The sequence below is a fragment of the Ambystoma mexicanum genome, chromosome 2p (genome assembly GCF_040938575.1).
Source record: "Ambystoma mexicanum isolate Mex_15411 chromosome 2p, UKY_AmexF1_1, whole genome shotgun sequence".
Lineage (NCBI taxonomy): Eukaryota > Metazoa > Chordata > Amphibia > Caudata > Ambystomatidae > Ambystoma > Ambystoma mexicanum.
The window spans coordinates 153,329,282-153,352,660 of record NC_090923.1 but is presented as its reverse complement, the minus strand read 5'-3'; the positions used below and the strand labels follow the sequence as shown (position 1 = coordinate 153,352,660).

Below are 23,379 nucleotides of genomic sequence, written 5' to 3'. Positions count from 1 at the left end.
AAAGCATGCGTTTGGCGACCTCCATAACACTGTTCTCCCCTTTGAATAAGCCTCACAAAAAGTTCCCAAAACATTTAGAGTTGGGGCAGTATTTTGTGGGCAGATACGTCAATTGGCACCGACATTATAAGCCATCAAAAAAGTACTCTTCCTACACGGAGTCCAACTTAACCATAACCTCACGGTTGCTATTGCGCGGAGCCTGTGTACTACTTTTCTTGCAACCAGAGACATGTTCATCTGTATGTTTAAGAAGGATATAGAAATACCATGATCCATTCCCTGTAATTCAAGTCTGTATTATGCAAGAGTCATTCTGGGATGTCAAGACCTCAAAGAGCATACTGCCCTCACTTTGACACATACAAATTGAACATAAAATGCCCCTTGGCTTTCGTCAGCATACCCCCAGTACATCAGTAGTTTACATCCAAAATATCCCTAATTTCATCCCAAACATATCACAAGCGTCACTCAGATTGGCACATACTTAACCTTAATGTTGCTAAAATGACTCTAACTTTTGCACACTGATCATTTATTATAATTATCCATTCATATTTATTTGTTCTGATTTTGTGTTTCTACACATTACATACTTGTTATTTCTATAGCTAAAATTAAATGGAATGCACGTTCTTTCCTAATTCTTATTGTATTTTACTCTGTTAGAATGTGTTATAAGATTGTCATAACTTAAGAAATTGCTGTTTCCATAAATAATCAATTATGTTACAGCAGTGGATACAATCTCTCATTTGTCCTCACATACAACACTAATGCTATCTCTCATTTCCTCAAACAGTTCAGCTCTGACATTTAACATGGCACAAGGCCCCCCACACCTCCGCTTAAAAGAGTCAACGCAGTGTGTCTCAAATGTTGCTCAGACAGGTAGAGGAAGGGGTGATGAGCCCTTCAGGATGCTTGATGTCCTGGATGGTCCTGAAGATAAATCGAAGTTGTGAGGTAGGGGGGCTTGGGGTGGCACCACCCTATTGTCCCTTATGGGAGACCCACCACTGTCTATGGGACAACTGCTCTTTAGCTCTTATGTCTGCAGAATGAAGGGGGTGCACCTGTGTCAGAGCCATCCGTCAATGACTGGCCTGCAAAGCAGCTTTGAATTAGATGCCCTGGAGAACCCCCTGCCCCCACCCATAGCATAAGATCTTAACACTCCCTCTCCAGCTCTGCTTAATTGTTCCACAGGCTGGAGGGCTGTCTCACGTGGGCTTCTGCCAATGTCCACGTCTCAGTATGCTCCCCTTGGTATACTCTGGCACCTTTGAATACTGCCGCCTTCCCAGTAGGTAATGTCTCTTGTAGAATTAGAGGTCACCTGCACACAACTGGGATTGGCCTGCGGATATCGATGAACAAAATCATGATCTCTCCAACTTTGCTTAAGCGTATGTTTCATCATCAGACTGGATGTTGACACCCTGCCTTGAATAAAATCCAGAAAACACAAACTAATGGTATATCCTTTCTGGTCAACAAGAGAAGGTTTGTAGCTTTGGTGGCATCCATTTGGTGGGTGATTTAGTGGCACAACTCACTGGCAGATAAATCAAGAAATAAACCTACAAATCCACATCAAGTATAACCTATTCCTACCCAAACATGCCAGTTTGGTCACCCCTCCTGCACCATCCAGTCCAGGGCACTAACATGGACTTGATATTTCTGGTTCCCCAACGACATCCAAAGCATCATCTACACCAGGATTGTCCTATAGCTCGAGCTTCAACACTTGATTAATGGTTATTGTTGATGGGCTGAGGCTGCCACTGGCCTAGATGTTATAAATTGAATCTTATTTCAAGATCGTCCAAGTCAACGTGCAGATTGGATCCCACTATATGCAGATCAAGTGTCGGATCATTAATGGTCCAACAGACTCGACCCAGGGGAACCAGCATTCTTGTGTTACCTAGCGGTTTAAGCATCCACTTATTGTGACTAGGCTCTCTCCTCAGAAGTACTATTGTTAAGGCACCTCCTGTCACGGGATTAGACTTTTGATTTTCCCAGAGAGTTGGGGGATCAGGGGGGCAGTGTACAACATTTCCAGACATCCCATTATAAGTATAGGGACTCACTTTGACTGAACACAGATGGCCTTTCCTGGGGGTGCCCAGGCTCCTGCCATTTACTTTTCAACTTCAGGGCTCTGCACTATTATTTGAAAATACCATTTCATTAAGAATAATAGTTTATGCATATGTATGCCAAACATGCTGTGCATCTACGTGCGGATATAACTTTCACACCCGAAAATGATATACATTAAGGGGTAACGGATTCACAACAAATATTCTAGGAGTACGTTTGACATCCCACCGTAACAAAAGTGGTATTTTACACATGATATAGCTGCTAGGAATTCGCATGAAGATTTAGGATATGTGTTGGCATAAGTGGCCCACCATTGAGTGACTCAAAACATGGAGAGGGGTCAAATATCTGCAATGCACACTTCTAGATCTCAGAGTTTGAAATGTCCTTAATGGGTTGTGAGATGATACCTGGATGTCTCAGTGCTGAAAATCCCTGCTCGCCGTTCCACTGGATCCAGTCATCTTTGCTGTCATTGGCTGGAATCTCAATGAGGTCAGGAATCCGTCCTCCAATGGGAATATTTAAAACATGGTGGTTGTCGAAGCTGTATCAGGAGAGAACAGATTTAGAATAGAAGTAGGTGGATGTGCTTTGTTTACTCAAATGAGACCTGTGTGATCCACTAGTGACTGGAGATCTCTTCTTAGATTGAATGCGGGTCTATTTCTAATGATTCAGCATCATCCTTTAAAGAAAGTCTATTGGGATCTGCAAAAATGCTCTTCTTGCAATGCAGTTGAGATCCAGAAAATTCACTAAACACTGCATTTTTTCATAATCCTTGCAATATATTGATGTACAGAATATAATAAATAATGTTTTAGTATTGAAATGTCATGTGTTTGTTTGTGCATGCTTAGTTTAGGAACTTTGCAGATTTGTCCAACGGCTACTCAGGATAATAGAATAGGTGTGTTATAGTTGGGATAGGAAGATTACAACACAGAAGAATTGGTCGGATTCCAATTTGTTGAATTTCCTGTAACGAATCTAGTCACAAATGTATGTGGGGGGTTGGGTAATCGTTATAATAAATATAGGGGTGTTTGGGGAGAGGATGCCGGGAGTGCGGGGGGTGGGTGGTTGAGATTTGCAACCAAATCGAATTAGAGAAAAAACAAAATTCAACATAATCGTATTTTATAAATTCTTTTTGATGTAATCACATAGAACTGTTATAGTTTACATACTGCATAGAATTGTTCTAAAATAGAGTTGGGCTTATCCACACTGACAATACAAGAATCCAGTCAGGGTTTCATAATACCCACCCATAGGCATGAGAAAATGTCTGTGCCTGCATACATTGGAGAATATTTGCATATTATGTGTTATTTTGAAATCCTCTTGGATTGTGCTATTCTGTGGGGAGACGGGCCCAGTCACATTTTATAACCAGTAATAATATTTAATAATGGCTCCTGAGATTTATATTATTATTATTCTTGTTATTATTATGTTATTTATTGTGCGCATACCTAGCTTTGGGACGCAACGGAACACTTTACAAGTCACAGGGAGAAAGTCACGGTGATTGAAGCCGATCGCGGGGGATCAATAAAAGGGAGCAAGGAGCAAACAACATGGAGGTGGGCAATCAGACATGTAAAAGTATAGAATATAGTTGTCATAACCTATCTGCAACCTTAACCATTGTCCGCTTTTACCTGTCAAGGCACTTGCCAGTGTACAGATCACAGCTGCGGGAGCAATCACAGGGGCGGCAGCCGTGTTCTCCAAACCCCCAGTATCCCATCATGCATCTGTCACAATGTGGGCCTGCCACACCGGGTTTGCAGAAACAGAATCCCGTCTTAGGGTGGCACTTCAAGCCTGGGTTGAAGGTTGCATTTGTAGCGCCCAGAGGGTGGCAGGAGCAAGCTGGAAGAGAAAATTGAACATTGGTGAAACATATCTATAATTATTACACACCGTCTAACAATCCCATGTTATCCTCTGTTAGGTTTCACCCTTCAACCTTCCCACAGCATGTCCACACTGTGTGCACTGCAGAGAGTTCCACCACTTTAGGATGATGAAGCTGGTGGCGAGGGCATTCATTTCCACATATAAAATAGGAGCGTTAATTTCTCTGTCAAGGAAGAAACTTAGAGGGAAAACTAAGTTTATCTGGATCCCTCTCATTCGCTATTCGTCCCCAAAAATATTTTCGAGAAATTCAAAGAATGTTTATCAACCAAAAATGAAAGTTTCTGAAGCGCTGTTGTATTGCTGAATACATTGGTACCACATCGCAATCGTCATATGATTGTCAATAAACAGTATAACACACATTATGAAATCAGGAAAATGTAGATTTGTCAGTAAAAAATAAATATATTGATTTTTATAACTACATACATTTAATCAAATGCTCAGCGTATTTTTCCTGTTGCATTTTCAAATATGGAAAAAGAAAAACAAACAACTTGCCAACCTAAATGTGTTTAGTAGATGAGCCTGCAAATGATATACACATTCTTCTCACACATGCTGCTTGTTATGTATGCACAAGATAAGTGCTTCTTCAGGACCTGTATATTTTCAATGTTATGTGTTTGTATTTCTTAATTCAAAAAGCAACAATTCTTTGTTCTTTTAGTCACTAGTATTTATTTAAAATGTCCACTGTTCAACAACATATATTGAAATAATTCCTCAACTCATAGGTACATGCTTTGTGCATTTAAGTTTTCAGAGGCCTGTGATCTAGTTCATTAATTATTTTGGGCCTTTACGTTTGTTTTGGTATGAATCCAAATTTACCAAAAATATTAATATTATGTCGCAATAATTAACAGTATTACACATGGTTGAGCATGTTGTTGGAATTTTAACTTAAAGGGAATAAATGCCACACTTGGGAAAATTAATGTGGGTAAGGTGGAATTTTAAAGTAAACAGTGAAACTTAAAGAGATACGTTCTTCTATATAGTTCTTGGAACAATTTCTGCATCACAATAGAAGATTAAGATTTCCTGTGGAAATTGATGAGTTGAATTGAAATAACAAAAATTGGTAGAGAGTGGGCACCACTCGGTTGTTGAAATGCTTTAATACCTCAGCTAATAGAACATTCTGTAATGTACAAATGATGTAAATAAAACCCTTGGCCCAAGGATATCAGTAATACACACAAAAGGTTTTAAGTTTCCCCTGAACCTACCAAGCACTCCCTTTGTGTCCTGATAACAGTTTGAGGCAAAATGTCTGTGAAAATTCAAAACATTTCAATATAATGTTGCTTATAATTAAATTTCATCAGCCATAAACATTGTTTTATGACTCAGTCATTTTATTGCTTCATTAAAGTCAGTGCACATTTGGACTAAGTGTCCTATAGCCAATGCGTTTTGGGATATGAATCCATCTTCATGGCTAAACACGTCATTGGTCACAAGCTATGTGCATTTCTGAGTCTTCTATATAACCTCATGGAGGTTAATGGCTAAGTTCCACGCTAAGATGAAACTCCAAACAAGAACTTACCTCGGAGCTGCAGCGCCATGCATTGAATTGAAAAATCCCCAACAGATACTGCATGGGAACAGTTAAGATGTAAATTGTGGCATTGATTCATAGACTTTAATAAACATTTGTATGAATTGCACGTCTAGCTGGTCTGAATCTACTCCTCTAAATGGTAGTCCCTATTAACAATTGGCTGCATTATGAGTTTGGCGGCAATACCATCGGAATTAATGTCAATTAATGCCAAGCTCTATTACCAATGTCAACAGCCGGTATGGCACAATTATTGCCAGATTATGAGTGAGGGTTTTTCAGTGTTAGTACCCACTCATGGAGTCCATTGGACTCCATTAGGGATTTGGAGGAATTATGACAGATGCCACAGCATTTGGCTGGAGGTAAATCCTCCACTTTAATAACACACTCATAGCTTGGTGGTGCAGTAAACTGGTAGTAATTCTGTTTCTGCAAAAAAGTCTAAGTAACGGATTTACCACCAGAATTTTACAGCACCACCAAATTTCCAGTCAAAATGTGTATATATGCAAATCCACTCTTAAAAATAAATGGCTGCAATATCAATATTAATACATGTATCCTTGAAAGCTTTGTCTTACGCATGCATATTGTTATGGAAATGTGTGCGGTTGAATCAGGAATACACTGGGAAACACCACCCGACGTATGAATATGTTTTAAAAGATAGGGTTTTTCATTTGTGTGTCTCAGTAACTGGGGATGGGAATAAAATGGAAAGGACCATTTCTTACTGGCAGACAAACAAACGAGTACATGCCGGGGGATGCATCTAACTGGAAATTCTGCCATTCACCAATAATTCATCCTTCTTGTAAATAAGTTAGTCTACGATCAGGATGGCATGTTATTTTTATTTATTTGATTATTAATGTGTTATAGTCTATAATTAGACTTTAAACATGACAAATAAAATATACTAAATAAAACAATTTCAAAAGTAATGTACACAAAATAACAAAGCAATTTACAAAACATAAGAATTTACTATTTACAATAAGTAAAAGGTAAAAAGAAAAGCAGGTCATAGTTACAAAATATGTACAGGTACAACAATTGTACAACACCTATCTACATGATAGGCAACAATACACTCAAATTAAATCGCACTTAAAACATATACAAGTTTCACTTACTCATATTCAAGAAAAGCAAAGCAGAGGCATGATCTTATTTTCCAATAACAAATGGTAGATAGCTGTTATTCATTACTTTCCAGTGAGAATAAAGGTATAGAACCTACTACCGAGGGATAATTTTACCCATTCAAGGAAATCAATTCAAATGGATATTTCCAATAGGCTCTCGATAGATAACCATACATTGTGCATAGCCAAAAAGAATTGATGTGTGTTGAGTTAATAGTGCTACGCCAAAAGGCTGTAGTAGCTATGTACTCACAGTTATATAATGGTCAAATAAGTTGTTAGTAATTTAGGACAGTTCATTAGAACATGTTGGCATGGCATGGATGGCATGTTATTAATAAGGGTCTACCAGGGGTCCCCTCTTGTACAACTCGTTATCTCAATCTGCAAGTACCTAAAAGTCGTCCTGTGACCATCGTGAATCTTTCCACCAGGAATATAGTTCCTCGGGTCACCCCTTGGGAACATCTGTGAGACAGGTTTGGAGACAGTTGTTTACACTGTTCCACAAAACAATGCCTCTGGTAGAAGTAGCCGGGGTCTCTCTCTGGTGCCACTTATATTCCTCCAGACTTTTCTGATAAAGAAACCCAGTGATAGGCCACTGGCTGGATAGATCGCGGTGCTATTTTAGGTACTCTTGCTGAAGCTAGAGGCTTGTTTTTTAAGCAGATTCCACTGTCTCTCCAAGATAAGGTGAATGAGGAGGACTTTGAGGAACTGTAGGAAGCTCCAACTCACCTCCCTGTCTCAGAGTCCAATGACTTATCCTGTCATGCTTCCCTCCTCACGTTATCAATGCTTACTCATGCCTGTCAATGAGCATCACCGCTAGCTCTCAAAGTGGCTATCATCGAATCTCCTCAATCACTTCATGCCTGTTCCTTCTCCGACTTCTCTCAGATAATGGATAGGCTTGTGTTGACTTTCTCTCTGAATGGTAATGGCTCTATACCTCCCTGGGATTTCTCACCATTTTCCTTTCTGAGTTCCTGCTTCTTCTCCCTCTTGCAACGTTCACTCCTTCCTCCATCTCCATTTTCCTCTCTTCAGATGTTTTACCTGGCTCCGCTTTTGGATCCGCTTCTTCTTCTCCTCCAACATCTTTTTCCCTCTCTCTTCCTCGTTGTTCACCTCCTCCAACCTCTTCTGCACTCACCCATTCTCCTTGACGTTCACCACCAGGAACCTCTTCTGTTCTCCCCTTCTCCTCAAGCTTCACTTTTCCATCTTCACCTGCTCCCTCCCTTCCTCTTCACGCTTCCCCTCCTCCAACCTCTTCTGTTCATCCACTCCCTTGTATTCTCCTCTTCCAACCTCGTCTGTTTTCTCCCCTCCTTCTTCACCTCTACCTCCGGCCAGCAGCTTAGTGTCTCTCTGATCCTCCAACACCTCCTGCACCTCTACCTCCTTCTGCACATGCGCCTCCTTCTCTACCCTGCCTTTTCCTACGCCTTTCAATATTTAACCACTTCTGCCTCTACACCACTCGCTTCTCCGTGACACAAAATGCTTATATCAATGCTTTCTATCCCCTGGCTTATATGCATGCGTGTTGTGTCCCTTATGGCTGGTTTTAACCTGTTGCATGGCAATTGGAAAGCATAATTGGTTCTCTCTGGGGATTGGAGAGTGGGCGAGTGGATAACTAGTCTAGGTGTGTAAAATTGACTTCCCTTATGGCTAGTTTTAACCTGTTGCATGGCAATTGGAAAGCATAATTGGTTCTCTCTGGGGATTGGAGAGTGGGCGAGTGGATAACTAGTCTAGGTGTGTAAAATTGACTTCCCTTATGGCTAGTTTTAACCTGTTGCATGGCAATTGGAAAGCATAATTGGTTCTCTCTGGGGATTGGAGATTGGGCGAGTGGATAAATAGTCTAGGTGTGTAAAATTGACTTCCCTTATGGCTAGTTTTAACCTGTTGCATGGCAATTGGAAAGCATAATTGGTTCTCTCTGGGGATTGGAGAGTGGGCGAGTGGATAACTAGTCTAGGTGTGTAAAATTGACTTCCCTTATGGCTAGTTTTAACCTGTTGCATGGCAATTGGAAAGCATAATTGGTTCTCTCTGGGGATTGGAGAGTGGGCGAGTGGATAACTAGTCTAGGTGTGTAAAATTGACTTCCCAGGGTTTTCAAGGCTCTTTAGCTAGAGCCTATACCAGACTGGCCTGCCATCTTGGTTTCTTGTCCTTGCACACACCAGGAATGGTGAGCAGATTCAGCAGGGATATGCTCTGGTGAGCATCTGAGGGGCCACTATTTTTGTTATGATTTTCAAAGTCTGGAAGTCACAATACTGCTGCACAGCCATATGAAAAGGGCTTGTTTTAAATAGTCCCTCTAAAAGGGGACACAGGGCTGATGTGACAATCCATGCCGGTCCATCTGCGTCCTGTGGGAAAGACCAGGGTATACTCACCTACATCACGTAGTGTGGTGGGCCTGACCCCCTGAGTAACTCCCCACACACACTCAAGAGTCCGGCAAAGGATAATGTTCTGTGACATTTCACTTAGATATCAAAGAAGGGATAAAAAGATTAACATTATAAACTATTTTCTACTCTTGTCTGCAAATCTTGTTCTCATGTCTGGTTTCAGGCAAAGACACACATGCTGCCAATCGGGCTTCAAATTGAGAACTTTTCCCCAATGATTGCATAACTTGCACTATAGGACTTGGTCTATCAGTTATACGTATAAATACAAGTCCTCCTCCCATGCGAAGTCCATCTTGATCATGAGCCTAGTGCTAAATTCACCATCTCTGGTTCCCAAGGGAACCATAACACAGATACCACCACAAACTGTTAAAAACGCAAAACGTTGTGCTAATTGGTTTATTGAAAGAGAAAGCTATTCCCTCCTGCCATAACTCTGCATTTTTAATACTACTTATGGGTATGCCAACTGTTAAGAACACCACCATGTTGTGGAATGTGGCATGTGGAACCACCTACTCTTGTCAGCTTCTCATCACCATCATCTCACTTTAGTTCGGCCAATAGGCCATAAAAGCAGTACACAAGTCAATGAATAAATATTTCCATACAACTCAAAAATCCATATTATAAATATTAAAAGTCCAATTTCATCTTCGCTCTGAGTCTTTCTTGAAATCTTAAGATCCTAAAAAGGAGGGGCGAATTCAGCCGCCTTGACACAACGACTTTCAAGTTATTGTAGCAGTTCATTAATTTCAAATGTTAACTGGCATGTATAAAGCCTACTCACATAAAACATAAAAACATCAATATACACAGTATAAAATAATATAAAATGTCATCACCCTATTTTTTTTACAAGGAATTTACGTTGCCACACCGTTCATGCTTGTGTTATTATGTTTCCATGGGTAAATTTGGAATTAAAAAAATCGTACTCTCTTCCGTATTGCATAGTAAATAAAGTTGTACACTGTAAATGTCACATCTTGACAACTCGTGTACTCACAACATTTCCCATGATATGCTATGATAGGTTATTTATAAGGCACTTAATACCCAGAGGTTTCTAAACGTGGACCTGGGGATCGAACCTGTGGTGCTCTGTGTCATTTTGCTTCCAAGACGAGCACGTTGCTCCTGAGCTATCCTCCCGAGACTATATATATATATGTATATACATATATATATATTCAATAAAAAAACTTTGTTAAAGGGACGTTATGGTTAAGTTGCACTAATAAAAACCTATGAAATTCAGTAAAAAAACATTGTTAAAAGGATGTTATGGTTACAAGTAAAATCGAAAAACCCCTGAAATTCACCAGTTATGGGAAGCTAAGCAACCTTAACTCGCGCCACCACCGGGCACTGCTAAGACTAACGCCCAGGACATCAAAGATGACATCACAAATAAGGCCATGCACCCAAGACTCTAGGCTCTGGCCACAACCCCCGCAGCATATCACACCCATAGATCACACCCATAGAATCAAACATTTTAACTATGCAATATGGGCATTTTTTATGTCCGCGGACAACGCAAGTGTTCTTGGAACAGTTTCAACATGCCTGCGGACAGCACGGATAGGTATCGTGTCCTTAGAACACCCACATTCTGCCTGATTACGGATATCCCGGACACCGTGCGTGTTCTTAGAACAGTTCCAACTTGCCTGCGAACAGTACGGACAGGTATAGTGTCCTTATGACTCCCCCAGTTTTGCTTACTTACAGACATCCCGGACACCGGGTGTGTTCTTAGAACAGTTTCAACTTGCCTGCGAACAGTACGGACAGGTATAGTGTCCTTAGGAGACCCCCAGTTTTGCTTACTTATGGACATCCCGGACACCGGGTGTGTTCTTAGAACAGTTTCAACTTGCCTGCGAACAGTACGGACAGGTATAGTGTCCTTAGGACACCCCCAGTTTTGCTTACTTACGGACATCCCGGACACCAGGTGTGTTCTTAGAACAGTTTCAACTTGCCTGCGAACAGTACGGACAGGTACCGTGCCCTTAGGACACCCCATTTTGATCGATTACGGACATTAAGGACAGCACGGCTGTCCGCGGACACATCGAACCCAACAGGGGTGCCTGCCACTTAAATCAATACAACATTTGACCCATCTCTTATTCCCCCACCCTCCCCAAACAGTCTTACACGCCAACACACTTGCCAAAATTGTATTTCCCCACCATTTGTCACTGGGATGTCCACGGATACAAGGGGCGGGCGTTCAAAAAAATCTGACTCTCTCCACGCTCTTCACCATCCAATCAGCGAACACGCGTCATGTCCGCGGACATGACGCGGGGTGCTTAGCCAATCAGGACCCTGTCCGCGGATCGAACAGGGAAGTGTGTCCGCAGAGCGGACATAGATAGCACTACATTTTTGTGACCTACTTTTTGGTCATTTTTAAAAAAACTACTGGATGGATTTTCACCAAATTTAGAAAAGCATGCTTTCGGGGCCAAGACACTGCTCCTGCTGCAAATTTGGTGAAAATCCGTCCAGCGGTTTGGGCTGTAGGTGTGAGCAAATATTTTTTCCTATTCAGTCTGTGGGAAAAAAAGACGTTTTCGGACCCCCCCTACAACTTTGCCCCCCCTGGACCAAACCTCATCAAACTTTGCAAAAAAATTGTGTGGGCCATATACTTTTTTTGCAAAGTTTTGCAAAGTTTGGTGAGGATTCGTCCAGGGAGAGCAAAGTTATAAGCCACCCAAAACGTGCTCTTCCTATGGAAACAGCAACTTAACCATAACTACACAGCCACTACCTATATATATATATATAAATATATATATGAGGAAACTGTGCAAACTTGATATGTTTAATCAGGGAGAAGCCACAAGATTTCAGAAGGGAATGCATGACTGGCTCAAGGGGCAGTCAGAGTCCGTCTCCCCTCCCTTGCTGACAACCTTCATAAAACTTTAAAACTTTAAAGATTTCCGATCACCAAAATCTATGTATTCTGGAAAGGAAGTGGGGCAATACTTAAAGCATTTGCACAGTGCCTTGTTTCTTTAATCCTTGCTCTTGTCTCCTTAAACCATGAAGCGCCAAAGTGATATAATTATACTTGTTCATTTATAACGCGCTTAATACCAACGAGTGGTCGCTAAGCACGGGATCGGGATTCGAATCTGTGTTGCTGCGTTGTCTTACTTCCAAGACAAATGTGTTGCGCCTGAGCTATCCTTCCTCCTTTACCATTCAGTAAGCAATGGACTATGCCTGCATTGAAGTAGCTGGTAGCTGTTGCATGTAGAGCCCTCCACTGCCATCACCAGCCCACAACAGCTGCGCCCATGTCCTTGGCGGCTTGTCGGCTTGTCGTATACTCATACATTTTGCATAAGCAGGCAGACAGGCTTGTGTGCTAGAGATGATGAATAGTAGAACATCAGTTCAACCTGCACCACCGACATCTTTCATCAGGAACTGTAGAAAGACTAGACTCTATTGGGGGATGGGATAGGAATGTGGGAGGATGAGGTATGGGTTGTGGGAAGCAGCTATGGGTTTAAGGGAGGCTCGGGCATTAATTGCGGGCAGGAGATATGGGTATGTACGACACTAAGCTCTGGGAATCTGGAGGTTGAACATCCTGTTTCATTTGCCTGGTCAGCTGATGCACCTATTTACTATTCCAGGTGTCAGTAGACTTTCCAAAATTAAGGTTACTGCAAGCAGTTGGTACAAATAAACTACGCCCCCATTTATAATTAAAGCCAAGGCAACAACAAAGAAAAATCTGATCTCACACTACATCACTAATTACAAGTGTCACTTTGACAACTATTGATGTTGAGCTTCCCAAACTTTAAATTAGAATGTTTTATCAGTTAGTTCTGTTTCATTTGTCCGAGACGTGAAATGTCCATCTTTGCTGCCACATGTCTGGATGTTTTCTGTGTCATAGTGGTACATTGGTTTCCCAAATAGGGTGTAAAATATCAGTTTGCACAGTTTCCACATGTGTTTCCATTTTCTTTACTTTCTTGTGTTTTGTGTTTCTTTTGCATATGGCCATATTGAGCATTGTGTTTATCCTGTTGTGCGTGAACCCGATATAAGAGATGTCCTTAATGACATGGGGAGGGTCTTTTCCATTTGGAGTCTGTAGTCATATCTTCTGCTTCTGTTCATGTGTGTATATATTTTGTAAAATATTATGCAATTGAATAGAATGCTCTCCATTAAATGCAAACTCAGTTTGGCTTTACACTGAAATATCAAGTAATTAATTTTCAACAGCTGTGACAGATCCTGTCCCCTCTCCTCAATGGGGAGCCACACCCTGTGTGACTAGTGAGGTGAGCCTGGTAAGATTAACACCGCCTAGGGGACAGAGCAAGAGGGCTCTCACTGGGAGATGACCCCACCTTAGATGACAGGAAATCTGTTAAAAGGGATCCATGTCACCCTCCCTTGTCTCATGAAGCGAACATCTTTATTCACTATATGGGGATCGCAACAGACAACTGTGTATGTATCCCTAGAGAAATGGCTGGTGTGGTTTCTGACCCTTGACTGTTGCCATCCCTGTATGAAGCGCAGGACCAATGATTTGCCCCCTCCTCCTTCAGGGAGAAACATAAAGGTTCTGTGAGACCGACACCAATGGCGAGAGAGAGAGATGCAAGCCTGTGGAGTAACAAACAGGAGGGAATGCCCCACTTCGTGGCAGAGCCAGGAAGCAACACCACACAGATGGCGGGGAGAGCAGAGGAGCGAGATAGTTCGCAGAGCAATACTGCCTTCAACAAGGCCAGGAGCCAGAGATGTTCGGGCCCGCTGGACAAAGAAGAGACACAACCACCCACAAAGCAGTCGACCAGCACCTACTGGAACTAATGCTGAAATCCCGTCGAGCCCTGATGGCAAGAACTGATGCAAGCGAACTGATGAGCAGACCGGAGGGAAGGAGGGAAACCAGAGATGTGTTTTCACACAGCCTATATAGAATATTCATAAAACATGCTAGGTGAATGCCTTAACGAAAGAAATAGGGAATTAAAAAAAATATTTGCATGTTTTTTGCCATGTGAAAATGAACATGCAGAACTGTGCCCCTTGAATTTTAGTACTCTACAAGGAAATGAAACACAGAAATGTGATACAAATCACATGAGAGGTTGAGTATATTTATGAACAGAGCAACCTATTGTTTGATTGCCACAGTAGGTAAAACGGTTTAAATGACATATTTCTCTTTCATGTAGTGTATATCTTGTAAAGCTTTGCCATTCTCTGCACCTAGGTTGTGATCTGTATGTTTCTGGAAGCACCAGCTTTCTTGAAAAAAGTAATGTACAGATTCACTATCCATCACTTGTATCAAGGCCATGAACACTTAATGTTCCAAGCAGTGTTTACTTGCGACCAGAGGTCTGTTTTCAAACTGTGATAAAAACAAGTCCGAATTAATTCAAGGATCAGAGTCTTATATTTGTTATCTAATATCACACCCCAAGGAATAGATTGATGTGTCTCTGGAATTTAAAGAAGCACAGACGCCCAACCCCGACATTGGCAGAGCAATAAGACCTAATTAAGAACATATTTGTTCAGTTAAACAGCCTATTAAAATCATCCCTTTGTTCCCCTGAACGTCATCACAGCAGATGGTTATGTTTCTTCAAGGCACAATCCACATATGTAATTAACGATACATTAGAGGGGAACATGTCCGCCAGAAAGAAATGCATTTAAATTGACCAGGTGAAATACATTTTTAATGGTAACTTTGGTATCCTTATTCTGATTTAAAAAAACTAGGAACAAATTTAGATTCAGTTGGAAAAAACGGATCACATACATATACATAGGATTTATTACAATGCAACAATTATGCATACATTTGCATATTTTAATAACTCTGTTATGCGTGCAGTAGCAAAAAATAAGGATGTCTCCGAATTCAGAATATTCTTGTAATTCTGAAATTTAAGTCAAAAGGAAGAGGCAGACCAATGTTTGTCGTTTTACCCTTTTTTATTTAAATAGGAAAAAATGCCTTACTATCCCTACCTCACCTAACTAACTACGGTGCTTGTCGTCTGTAATGAAGTCCAAAAGTAAAGGGTGTATCCTCTGCCCAAGCTATTCTGTCCCTGTCACTATGCAAAAACAACCGAAAACCAGAAGAGTTACTCTCTTCTCTTGGAAAGGCTTTTTCAGCTTCCTGATGTTCTTCCTTGGTTTTTGATATATAAGTTTCAGATATTTTTTAGCAATATCTTTAAGTAACTGATGTCGTTCCTGTAAGGAACTTTTCCAATTCTCTCTTTCCCTTACTTACTTTCTGGTTAGGCCTCTCCGCTTTAGCCTTGTGAGCATTAGGAATCCTGGGAAAAAGTCTCTCTTTAGTGTCTCTAAAAGTCTTTCTCTTCCTAGTTCCACTAGAGGAATGCCTCCGTCTTCGTATCCTTCTTGTTCTTGAAGTTTTCGGTTTCTTCACTGATTGGTGTATTAGAAAATGCATGTCATTCTCCTCCTTCTGACTCACTTTCTTTTATGTGGCCAGTCTTACTCTGTGGCCACTTGCTGTGTTGAGTAGCCTGAGTCCAAGGGTATTTTTTACTCTTCTTAACTTTGGGTTGAATACTGGGACGAGAATGCTGAATCCTAGAGTAATCGTTGCTCTTCTTAACTTCTGTTTGACTACTGGGACGAGTATGCTGAGTCCCAGAGTATTCTTACCTTTTTTCATCTCCTGTTCGAACACTGGGATGAGTAGGCAGAGTGTCAGAGTATTTTTTGACTTCTGGTCAAGTACTGCAACAAGTAGGATGGCTGCACTCTCTATTGCCGTAATCCCTCCCGGGTTTCCTGCTGTTGCTGTTACCGTCTTTCACAATGTTTTTGTTTTGCTGGGCCACTTTTTAGGAGCGGGACTTTCCACAACTTTCAAACGACTTGCTTTCTCATTCCGTTAGCGTCTTGCTTCTCCCCGGGGCTCCGCAGTGTCCAGTCTTCAACGGTCTTTGTGCTCTTGTCGGACCCTCCGGTCCACCCCTGCAGGGTGACGCCGCAGCTCTCAGCTACTACTTCTTCTAGAGGGGTTTCTTTCCCCTCTGCTCGACAACCCCGGTCTCCTTTGAGGTCTCTAGCCAGCAGCATCTTCTTCCTTCTCACGACAGAGGTTTGGTAATTCCCACAGCGCAGCCAAGGCGTGACTGGGATGTGGGAATGACTTGACTGATTTGAAGCTCACGTGCGCCTTCCCTGTCTGATTCTATGTGGAGTGCTTCCACTGTTTGTATTATAGGTTGCTGGGTCCTCCCCAGCAGAGGGTTGAAGTCCCTCCACTCTGCCTGATGGATGGATGTTCTGCATTCTCTGTTCATTATTCTAATCCTTATTACTCTTCCGCCACTTCTTCTTTATAGTGTTTGTGAAGGGTTGTTTTTCAAGAGGAAACTTGGATTCTGCATGACAATAACAAACGTTGGTCTGGCTTGGTGATTTTATGTCATGGTGTTAGAGAACTGGGCTTTAGGGCCTTCCTCTATGGAAAGGGAGTCCCTGTCCCTCAAGGAGGTGTCTTTCACTGTGAGGTTCTGCTTACCGCCACCCTTAGGAGGAATATTGTATAGAGGGCTCACCTCCCTAGTCTCACAAGGAAAGGCTCCCCCTGGGGAGAAGTGACCAATTCCTGCGATTCGTCACATACCCTTATGAGTTTGGCTTCCCTTTATTCACAGATGGGAAATCTGCTTAGGAAAACAACATTCCCCTGCTCTATCCCTTTCCGGTGTTCAACATGAAAACAATAGGGTTAAAGATCAAGGAACCACTGCATGGTGCAAGCATTTGAATCTTGTAATGCAGACCCTCCAGCCTATAGTGATTTTGCGATCCCGCAAAATGCTGCGAAAAACTGCAGTTTTTTTTAAAAAGCGCAAAAAACATAAGTTTTGCAAAAACACCCACAAAAATGGCTGTTTTTGCAAAACAAATAAAAAAAATCAAGGAGAGAATGTCTCATCACTTGCGCAAAAAAAAGAGCAGTCCAATCCATAAAGGACATGGAGGCTTCTTATATGCGTCCATTCAGATGTCCTTTTTCACCCCTGTGCGCAAATCAGGCAGGGTTTCTGCGCATTTAAAAGCGTACCACAAATTGACAAACAAGAAGCGCTTTTAAATGTGCAGAAATTGTAGGCAACCCTATGCGCTCAATTTGAATAGGTGCACGAGGGGTGCCACTGCATTGCAGGGTCTTTACTGACCCCTACTGACTCATGCAATACTTTTTTTTCTTTTTAAATAATTATTTTAAGTGTGCCAGCTGCTGACTCTTGCATTTCTGTTCCCCAAATGGGATAGAAATTTGTTTTTTTGGGTTGCATTTTACAGTGACAGGACCCTTAAGGACCAGTCATGGTAAACTCCATTGCGAGCCTGTAGACCATTGTCGGGAGAGCACTTCCAACACAAACGTATTCAAGGCGGCTGGCCAGCGCATCATTTGCATACAGCTCAGCCCTGTGGAAATGCACAGGTCCCCTTTGAGAATAAGGTGGCCTGCTCATTTCCAAAAATGGGTTATCTAAAAACAGCACATGCTCTGCTCTATTTTTGGATGCCCCATTTTGTGAGGATCTGGGCCAAAATCTACAGTTTTCAAAAATAAAAAAAAATGTCACAATATGTGAGAGAAAGGAGAGAGAGGGTGAGAGAGGGGTGAGCTGTGGGTGGTAGGCAAGAAAGCAAAGGGAGATCAGAGGGAGCATTGGGTTCAGACCGGGAAGCGGTGGGCAAGAGAGCAGAGCGGATGCAGTGGGGCGGTGGGCCAGAAATCAGAGAGGGAGCGGAGGTAAGAAAGTGGAAGGAGATTGAGCTCAGGGGTGTTAGTGGGCCAAAAGCAGAGAGGGGTTGGCCGGAAAGAGGCAGTAAGCTGCAGATTGGGAGAAAGGATGAGGGAAGAGTGTGATAGAATGGGGGAAAGGATGCAAGATGCAGAGGTAGCACGCATGAATGAAGGACTGTATACTGCAGGAGGAATTGGGGAGTGTAAGGTGTGAGTTGGGAGTATGATTTGGAGTTTGGCAGGGACCGGAGAGCGCACATTGTGACTTGGCAGTGTGACAGAGTATGTGTATGACTGAGCGTGAGGTTCGAAAACACAAGTTGTGATGGGGAACTGGTGAGACGTGTGAGGTGCTTTGGGTGAGAGAGGTGTGTGGGTGTTTGGGGGATTGGAGAACATAGAAGGGGAATATTTTCAGCACTACATCTGATAATGATTAATAACGTTAATATTAAATAGGCAAGTACATTAAACCAAAAAACGTAGCCAAAACAAACACTGTTCTGCCAAGCCAGAGACATCTAGGACTCATCCTATTAAATTGATACAAAAGATAGATATAAGGACACCCTGGCTCCATTGGAGCCTTGCACACGGCCACTTTCCTGCAATGTACCACTATTGCACCCTCCAGTCAATAGAAATTGTGTTGCAAAAATGCCCCCATAAATAAAGGTTTGTCCTGCAAAGTTTCCCATTTCATGCTGCAAAATTTCCCATTTCATGCCGCAAAATCCTGGAGGGGCTGTGTAAGATACTAAACCACATAAGGGGTTATCTGTGATAAAAGTTATCTTTCGCCCCATTAATTAATATTTGAAGTAGATTGTGGCCCACTTAATGGCTAAAGCCTCCAACTCGATGGTTGCATAATTCTGCTCTCTCGTGAATCATTTTATACTAATGTAGAGGACAGGACGTTCTATTCCTTCATATTCCTGTGAGTGAAAGGCCCCAATACCTACTTTAGAGGTGTCCATTTGAAGAATAAATTCCTTATTAAAATCAGGAACTTTAAGGACAGGCTCACTACACAAAATGGATTTTAGAGCATATTATCTGTAAATCCCATAATGCAAGGAGCTCTCTTTTAGTTTTTGGTTTGGTTGTGAGTTTCACAGCTTTGACCTTCTCTACTTGAGGTTGTACCCACCCGTTACCTACGCAGAACCCCAAGTATTTAACAGCGGGCTGCGCTAGATGACATTTCTTAGGATTCGCGGTTAGTCCAGCCTGTCTCATACAAATGAAAAAGGTATTCTTTCCATGTTTTGCTGTGGATCAAGTTTTCATCAAGATATGCACCGCAGAAATGGGAAACATTTTGCAACTCTCGATCCATCAGGTGCTGAAAGGTGGTGGGTGCATCGTGCAAACTGAAGGGTAGCACTTTAAATTGAAACAACCCCCGAGAATTTGAAAATGCAGTTTCCTCCCTATCATCAGGGTTGAGATGGACCTGCCAATAGCCCTTGGTGAGATCAATTGTGTAAATTTAACAGGCTTGACCAAGTTTATCTAGTAAGTCATCGATTCTAGGCATCAGGTAGTTATCAAACTGTGAGTTGGAATTCACTTGTCGAAAATGTATATAAAATCTCCATGATTGATCAGGTTTGACTGCCAGGACTATTGGCGATGACCAGATGCTCTCAGAGGGTTCATTGACATCTGCCTCTTACATATTTTTCACTTCTCTGAGGCTTATTTCTTTGCAGGATTCAGGAATCCTATATAGTTTCAAATATACCCCCTTTCCTGGGGGTATGCAGTGATAAAATCGCGGCAAAAATGTCACCTGTACAAAAAAATTGCGGAAAAAATACTGTGGTTTGACCTTTTAAAGGCGTACCCCATTACACCATTTAAGGGGAGCGTGGGTTGCAGGGTTGTCCCCCACTCTCCTTAAATGGTATAATGGGTCTGGGGGTTGCAGGGGTGTCCACCGCATCCTTTACATGGATTGCGGTGGCAAAACCACTGCCTTTTTGCCGTGAATTTTGTGTCCACAGCCATTTTTGCCATGATTTTAACACATGGAATCTTCCTGGGCGAGCCCTGATTTTATGTACAAAATATTTGACCTTTCCTGGCTGTTCATGAAAAACAATAGAGAACTGGGATAAAAGATCTCTAACATCCTGTTTTTGGCTAGGGTTTAATTAAAAAAAAATTAGACTGTCCTCACAACCTACTTCAGTAAGTATGGTGGCCATAGTTATTGAAGTATTTTCAGCGGGATCTACTCTCGACTCTTTCCATAAATTGATGTGATACAACTGGGTCTTTTGTGTCCGATCAGGGTGGGAGACAACATAATTATAGGGTCTTTCTTTTCTATGTTCTCAAAGGGCCCAAACCACTTCGATAACATGTTCTGATCTTAATTAGGCAATAACACTAGAACAGTTTGGCCTATTGAAAAGGATTGCTGCATAATCTGTTGTATCATATTGCGCTTTTTGGGTTATCTGGGCTTGTTGTAGATTTTTACTCACTATTTGCTTTACTATGGCCATATGCTACTTAAGATGTTGGGCGGTTTGAGGCATGGGCAAGGCAGCTTCATCCCTCTCCTCCCACATTTCTCTCAACATGTTAAGAACATCACTTGGTTCCCTACCATGAGGAAGTTCATAGGGGGAATAGCCTAATGAGGCTTGCAGTGACTTCCTTACTGCAAATGATGCCCAGCGTATTAGGGTGTCCCAGTTCTTTCTGCTCGCTTCTACCAACTTCTTTAAGATTTTTTTTCAAAGTTTAATTGAGGCATTCAAAAAGTTCATCTGTTTGGGTGTGATGCACAGATATTGTGAATATCTTAATTTGCAGTATTTCTTTAATTTCCGACATTATGAGTGACATGAAAGTAGTCCCTTGGTCTGTTAAGATCTCTCTAGGGAACCTAACTTTAGAGAGAAATGGGATAAGATGTTTTAAGATTTGTTGGGATGTGTTATTCCATAGGGCAAAAGCTTCAGGGTATCTTGTAGTGTAGTCTACGATAAAGAGAATGAACTTGTTCCCTGGCTTTGATGGCTCAAGGGGTCCGACAATATCCATACCAATGTGAGAAAAAAAGATATCTATTTGTTGCTAGAAATGCTTTGGAGGACAATGCATCCTCACCCTTGTCCCCCTAGCCCACAGATGGTGTTTCTATGTGTGTTTTTCTGCCACAGGAGTCCAGTCTGGACCTCTGGCAATGCAGCTCTTAGTTGTTATTTTTAATGAACAATATCCATGGGCTACCCCTATTGCACCAATGGGCAGGAGTACCCCTTGATACCACTAGTGTGTTTTGGGCACCTGTATGTTGCCCCACAGAGCAGGGCATGTAGCTGGTGGCAGCTACATGCTGACTTGGCAGTGGCTCAGTGTCTCCCCCATTTTGGAACGCCCAGACCCTGCCATTGAAATCAATGAATTCCTGAACAAAGGCCATATGGTAACTGAAAGCCTCTTGGCTTCCTGTCTTTCCCTTCCTGTTTCTCCAAGTCTTGAGAAGCCCTGGCTCTGTCTCCCTTGCCCTGATTCGATGCTGGGTGGAAGGACCATATATGGCTCTGGGGCTGGTCCTGCTAGACTGGTAGGAGCCTTCTGAGGGACTGCTTGTTTTAGGTACACCCTAGGGGTGGGGCCTGAATGAATAGGGTGGGACCTGAATAAATAGAAAGGGGAGTCAGTCACATTCTGTGTTGTTGGTGTCTGGTTTTGGTTGTGTGTAACAATATCTGTGGTCTGCCTGAGCCAGCCCTGTCTGAAACTGGAGTGAATGCAGTGTGTGCTCTGAAAGGCTGGGAGTTGTTTTGAGTGCCTGGTTTTGGGTGAATGGTCTGAATGCATGGGAGCCTGATTGAGTGCTGCATGATGAATGCACTACTGTATGTTTAGTGTGTCTCCTGCTGTCCTCGTTACCTTCTTTCACAGGGTTTTGCGTCGCCGGGCCTCTTTTCAGAAGCGGTATTTCCCACAATGTCTAAAGAACTTGCTTTTTCGTTCCATTAGCATCTTGCTTCTCCCCGTCACTCTGCAGTGTTCAGGCTTCAATGGTCTTGGTGCAGTTGTTGGACCATCCGGTCTACCCCTCCAGGGTCACGCCACCACTCTCCCCTGCTTCTTCTTCTTCTTGGGGTTTCCTTCCTAAACCCCCGCCTAAGATCTCCTCCCATTTGGCCAGGGGAAGGCAGCTGCTATCTGATCCTAACTCTGGGGGTGGTATCATGAGAGAGGATCACATGGGAGGAGATGGCAGTCAGGGGGAAGTGGTGACTCCTTTGGGAGGGACACAGTATTCAACTTCTTGGGGGGGATAAGATTCCTGTAATTCCCAAATATCTGATGGCATGCTGTCATTGCACAAGTCCCTCTCATGAGAAAACCCAAACAACCGTCTGTGAAAAGTTACCTAGACAGAATAAGTTATATACCGTTGGAGTTTCTGAAACAGATGTGATATCCTCTAATGGCCATGATTCTGTCTTGGATAGAAATCCTAGCCATAATGTTAAGTCATACATCAATCATATAACATCTCCTAACTCTGATAACATCCAGTTCAACAATCAAATGGAAATTAATAGACATAAAAGACTCAAACCCATTATGGCCTTCAAGATCCATAATGACTGTGACACTGGGGTGAGGAAGAAGGACCAAAAAATCAACGAGGATCAAAGGTGCGACTGAAGTTAATATGCGGTCTATTTGTTTGAAGGAAAGACACCTGAGCGGGACAAAAAAACCTGAAACATTGACCACCGCAGTGTTGAAGAGAAGGAGCAGCAGAGGTAGAAGCAGTCTGGAAAGATACTGACGTGGTTGGGGTTGCAGCAGGATACGGACTCCAGCAGAAACAGTTGCGGGAAGAGAAGGCATGGGGTTTTGCATAGTACGTGCAACAGGAAGCAGGGTAATGGTTAGCAGCAGGGGGAGAAGCCCAGCCAGCTGTGTGAGAGACATGCTCCCAACCTGATGCAAGTTTCCTGGAGGTGCCAGAGGATGCTGTGACCAAGCTGGAACAGCAGGGCTCAAGAGAAGGGCCGTGCAGGTGGTGGCGGGTATGGAAGAGCTATCAATCAGATTACGGATCCGATGAGGGTCCACCGCATCAGCAAGAAGCAACACAGAGATGCCAAACAATGCCAGTGAGTTGGCCTGCGAGAGAAGGTAACCCCCGGGGTGCCCTGAGTGAAACGTTTTCTAGAATCAGTAAATTTTGAATATCAAGCAAATAGAATAAGAAGTAAAAGGGTGCAATTCTCAATTTGATGAAACGTCACCTTGGGGAATCCTTTAACCCACATTGCCAACAGC

General features: G+C 42.4%; 1 protein-coding gene across 2 annotated transcripts in view; it reads right to left on the bottom strand.

The window, feature by feature from the left end:
* Positions 1 to 23,379, bottom strand: part of LOC138566297 (netrin-4-like) — a 429,115-nt gene that overhangs the window by 104,137 nt on the left and 301,599 nt on the right. For both annotated transcript variants that reach the window (XM_069643402.1, XM_069643401.1), the window contains 2 exons: positions 3,792 to 4,005; positions 2,532 to 2,668 (listed from right to left, as the gene is read on the bottom strand). In XM_069643402.1, coding sequence (XP_069499503.1) covers positions 2,532 to 2,668; positions 3,792 to 4,005 — 351 coding nt within the window. The remainder of the gene's footprint in view (positions 1 to 2,531; positions 2,669 to 3,791; positions 4,006 to 23,379) is intronic.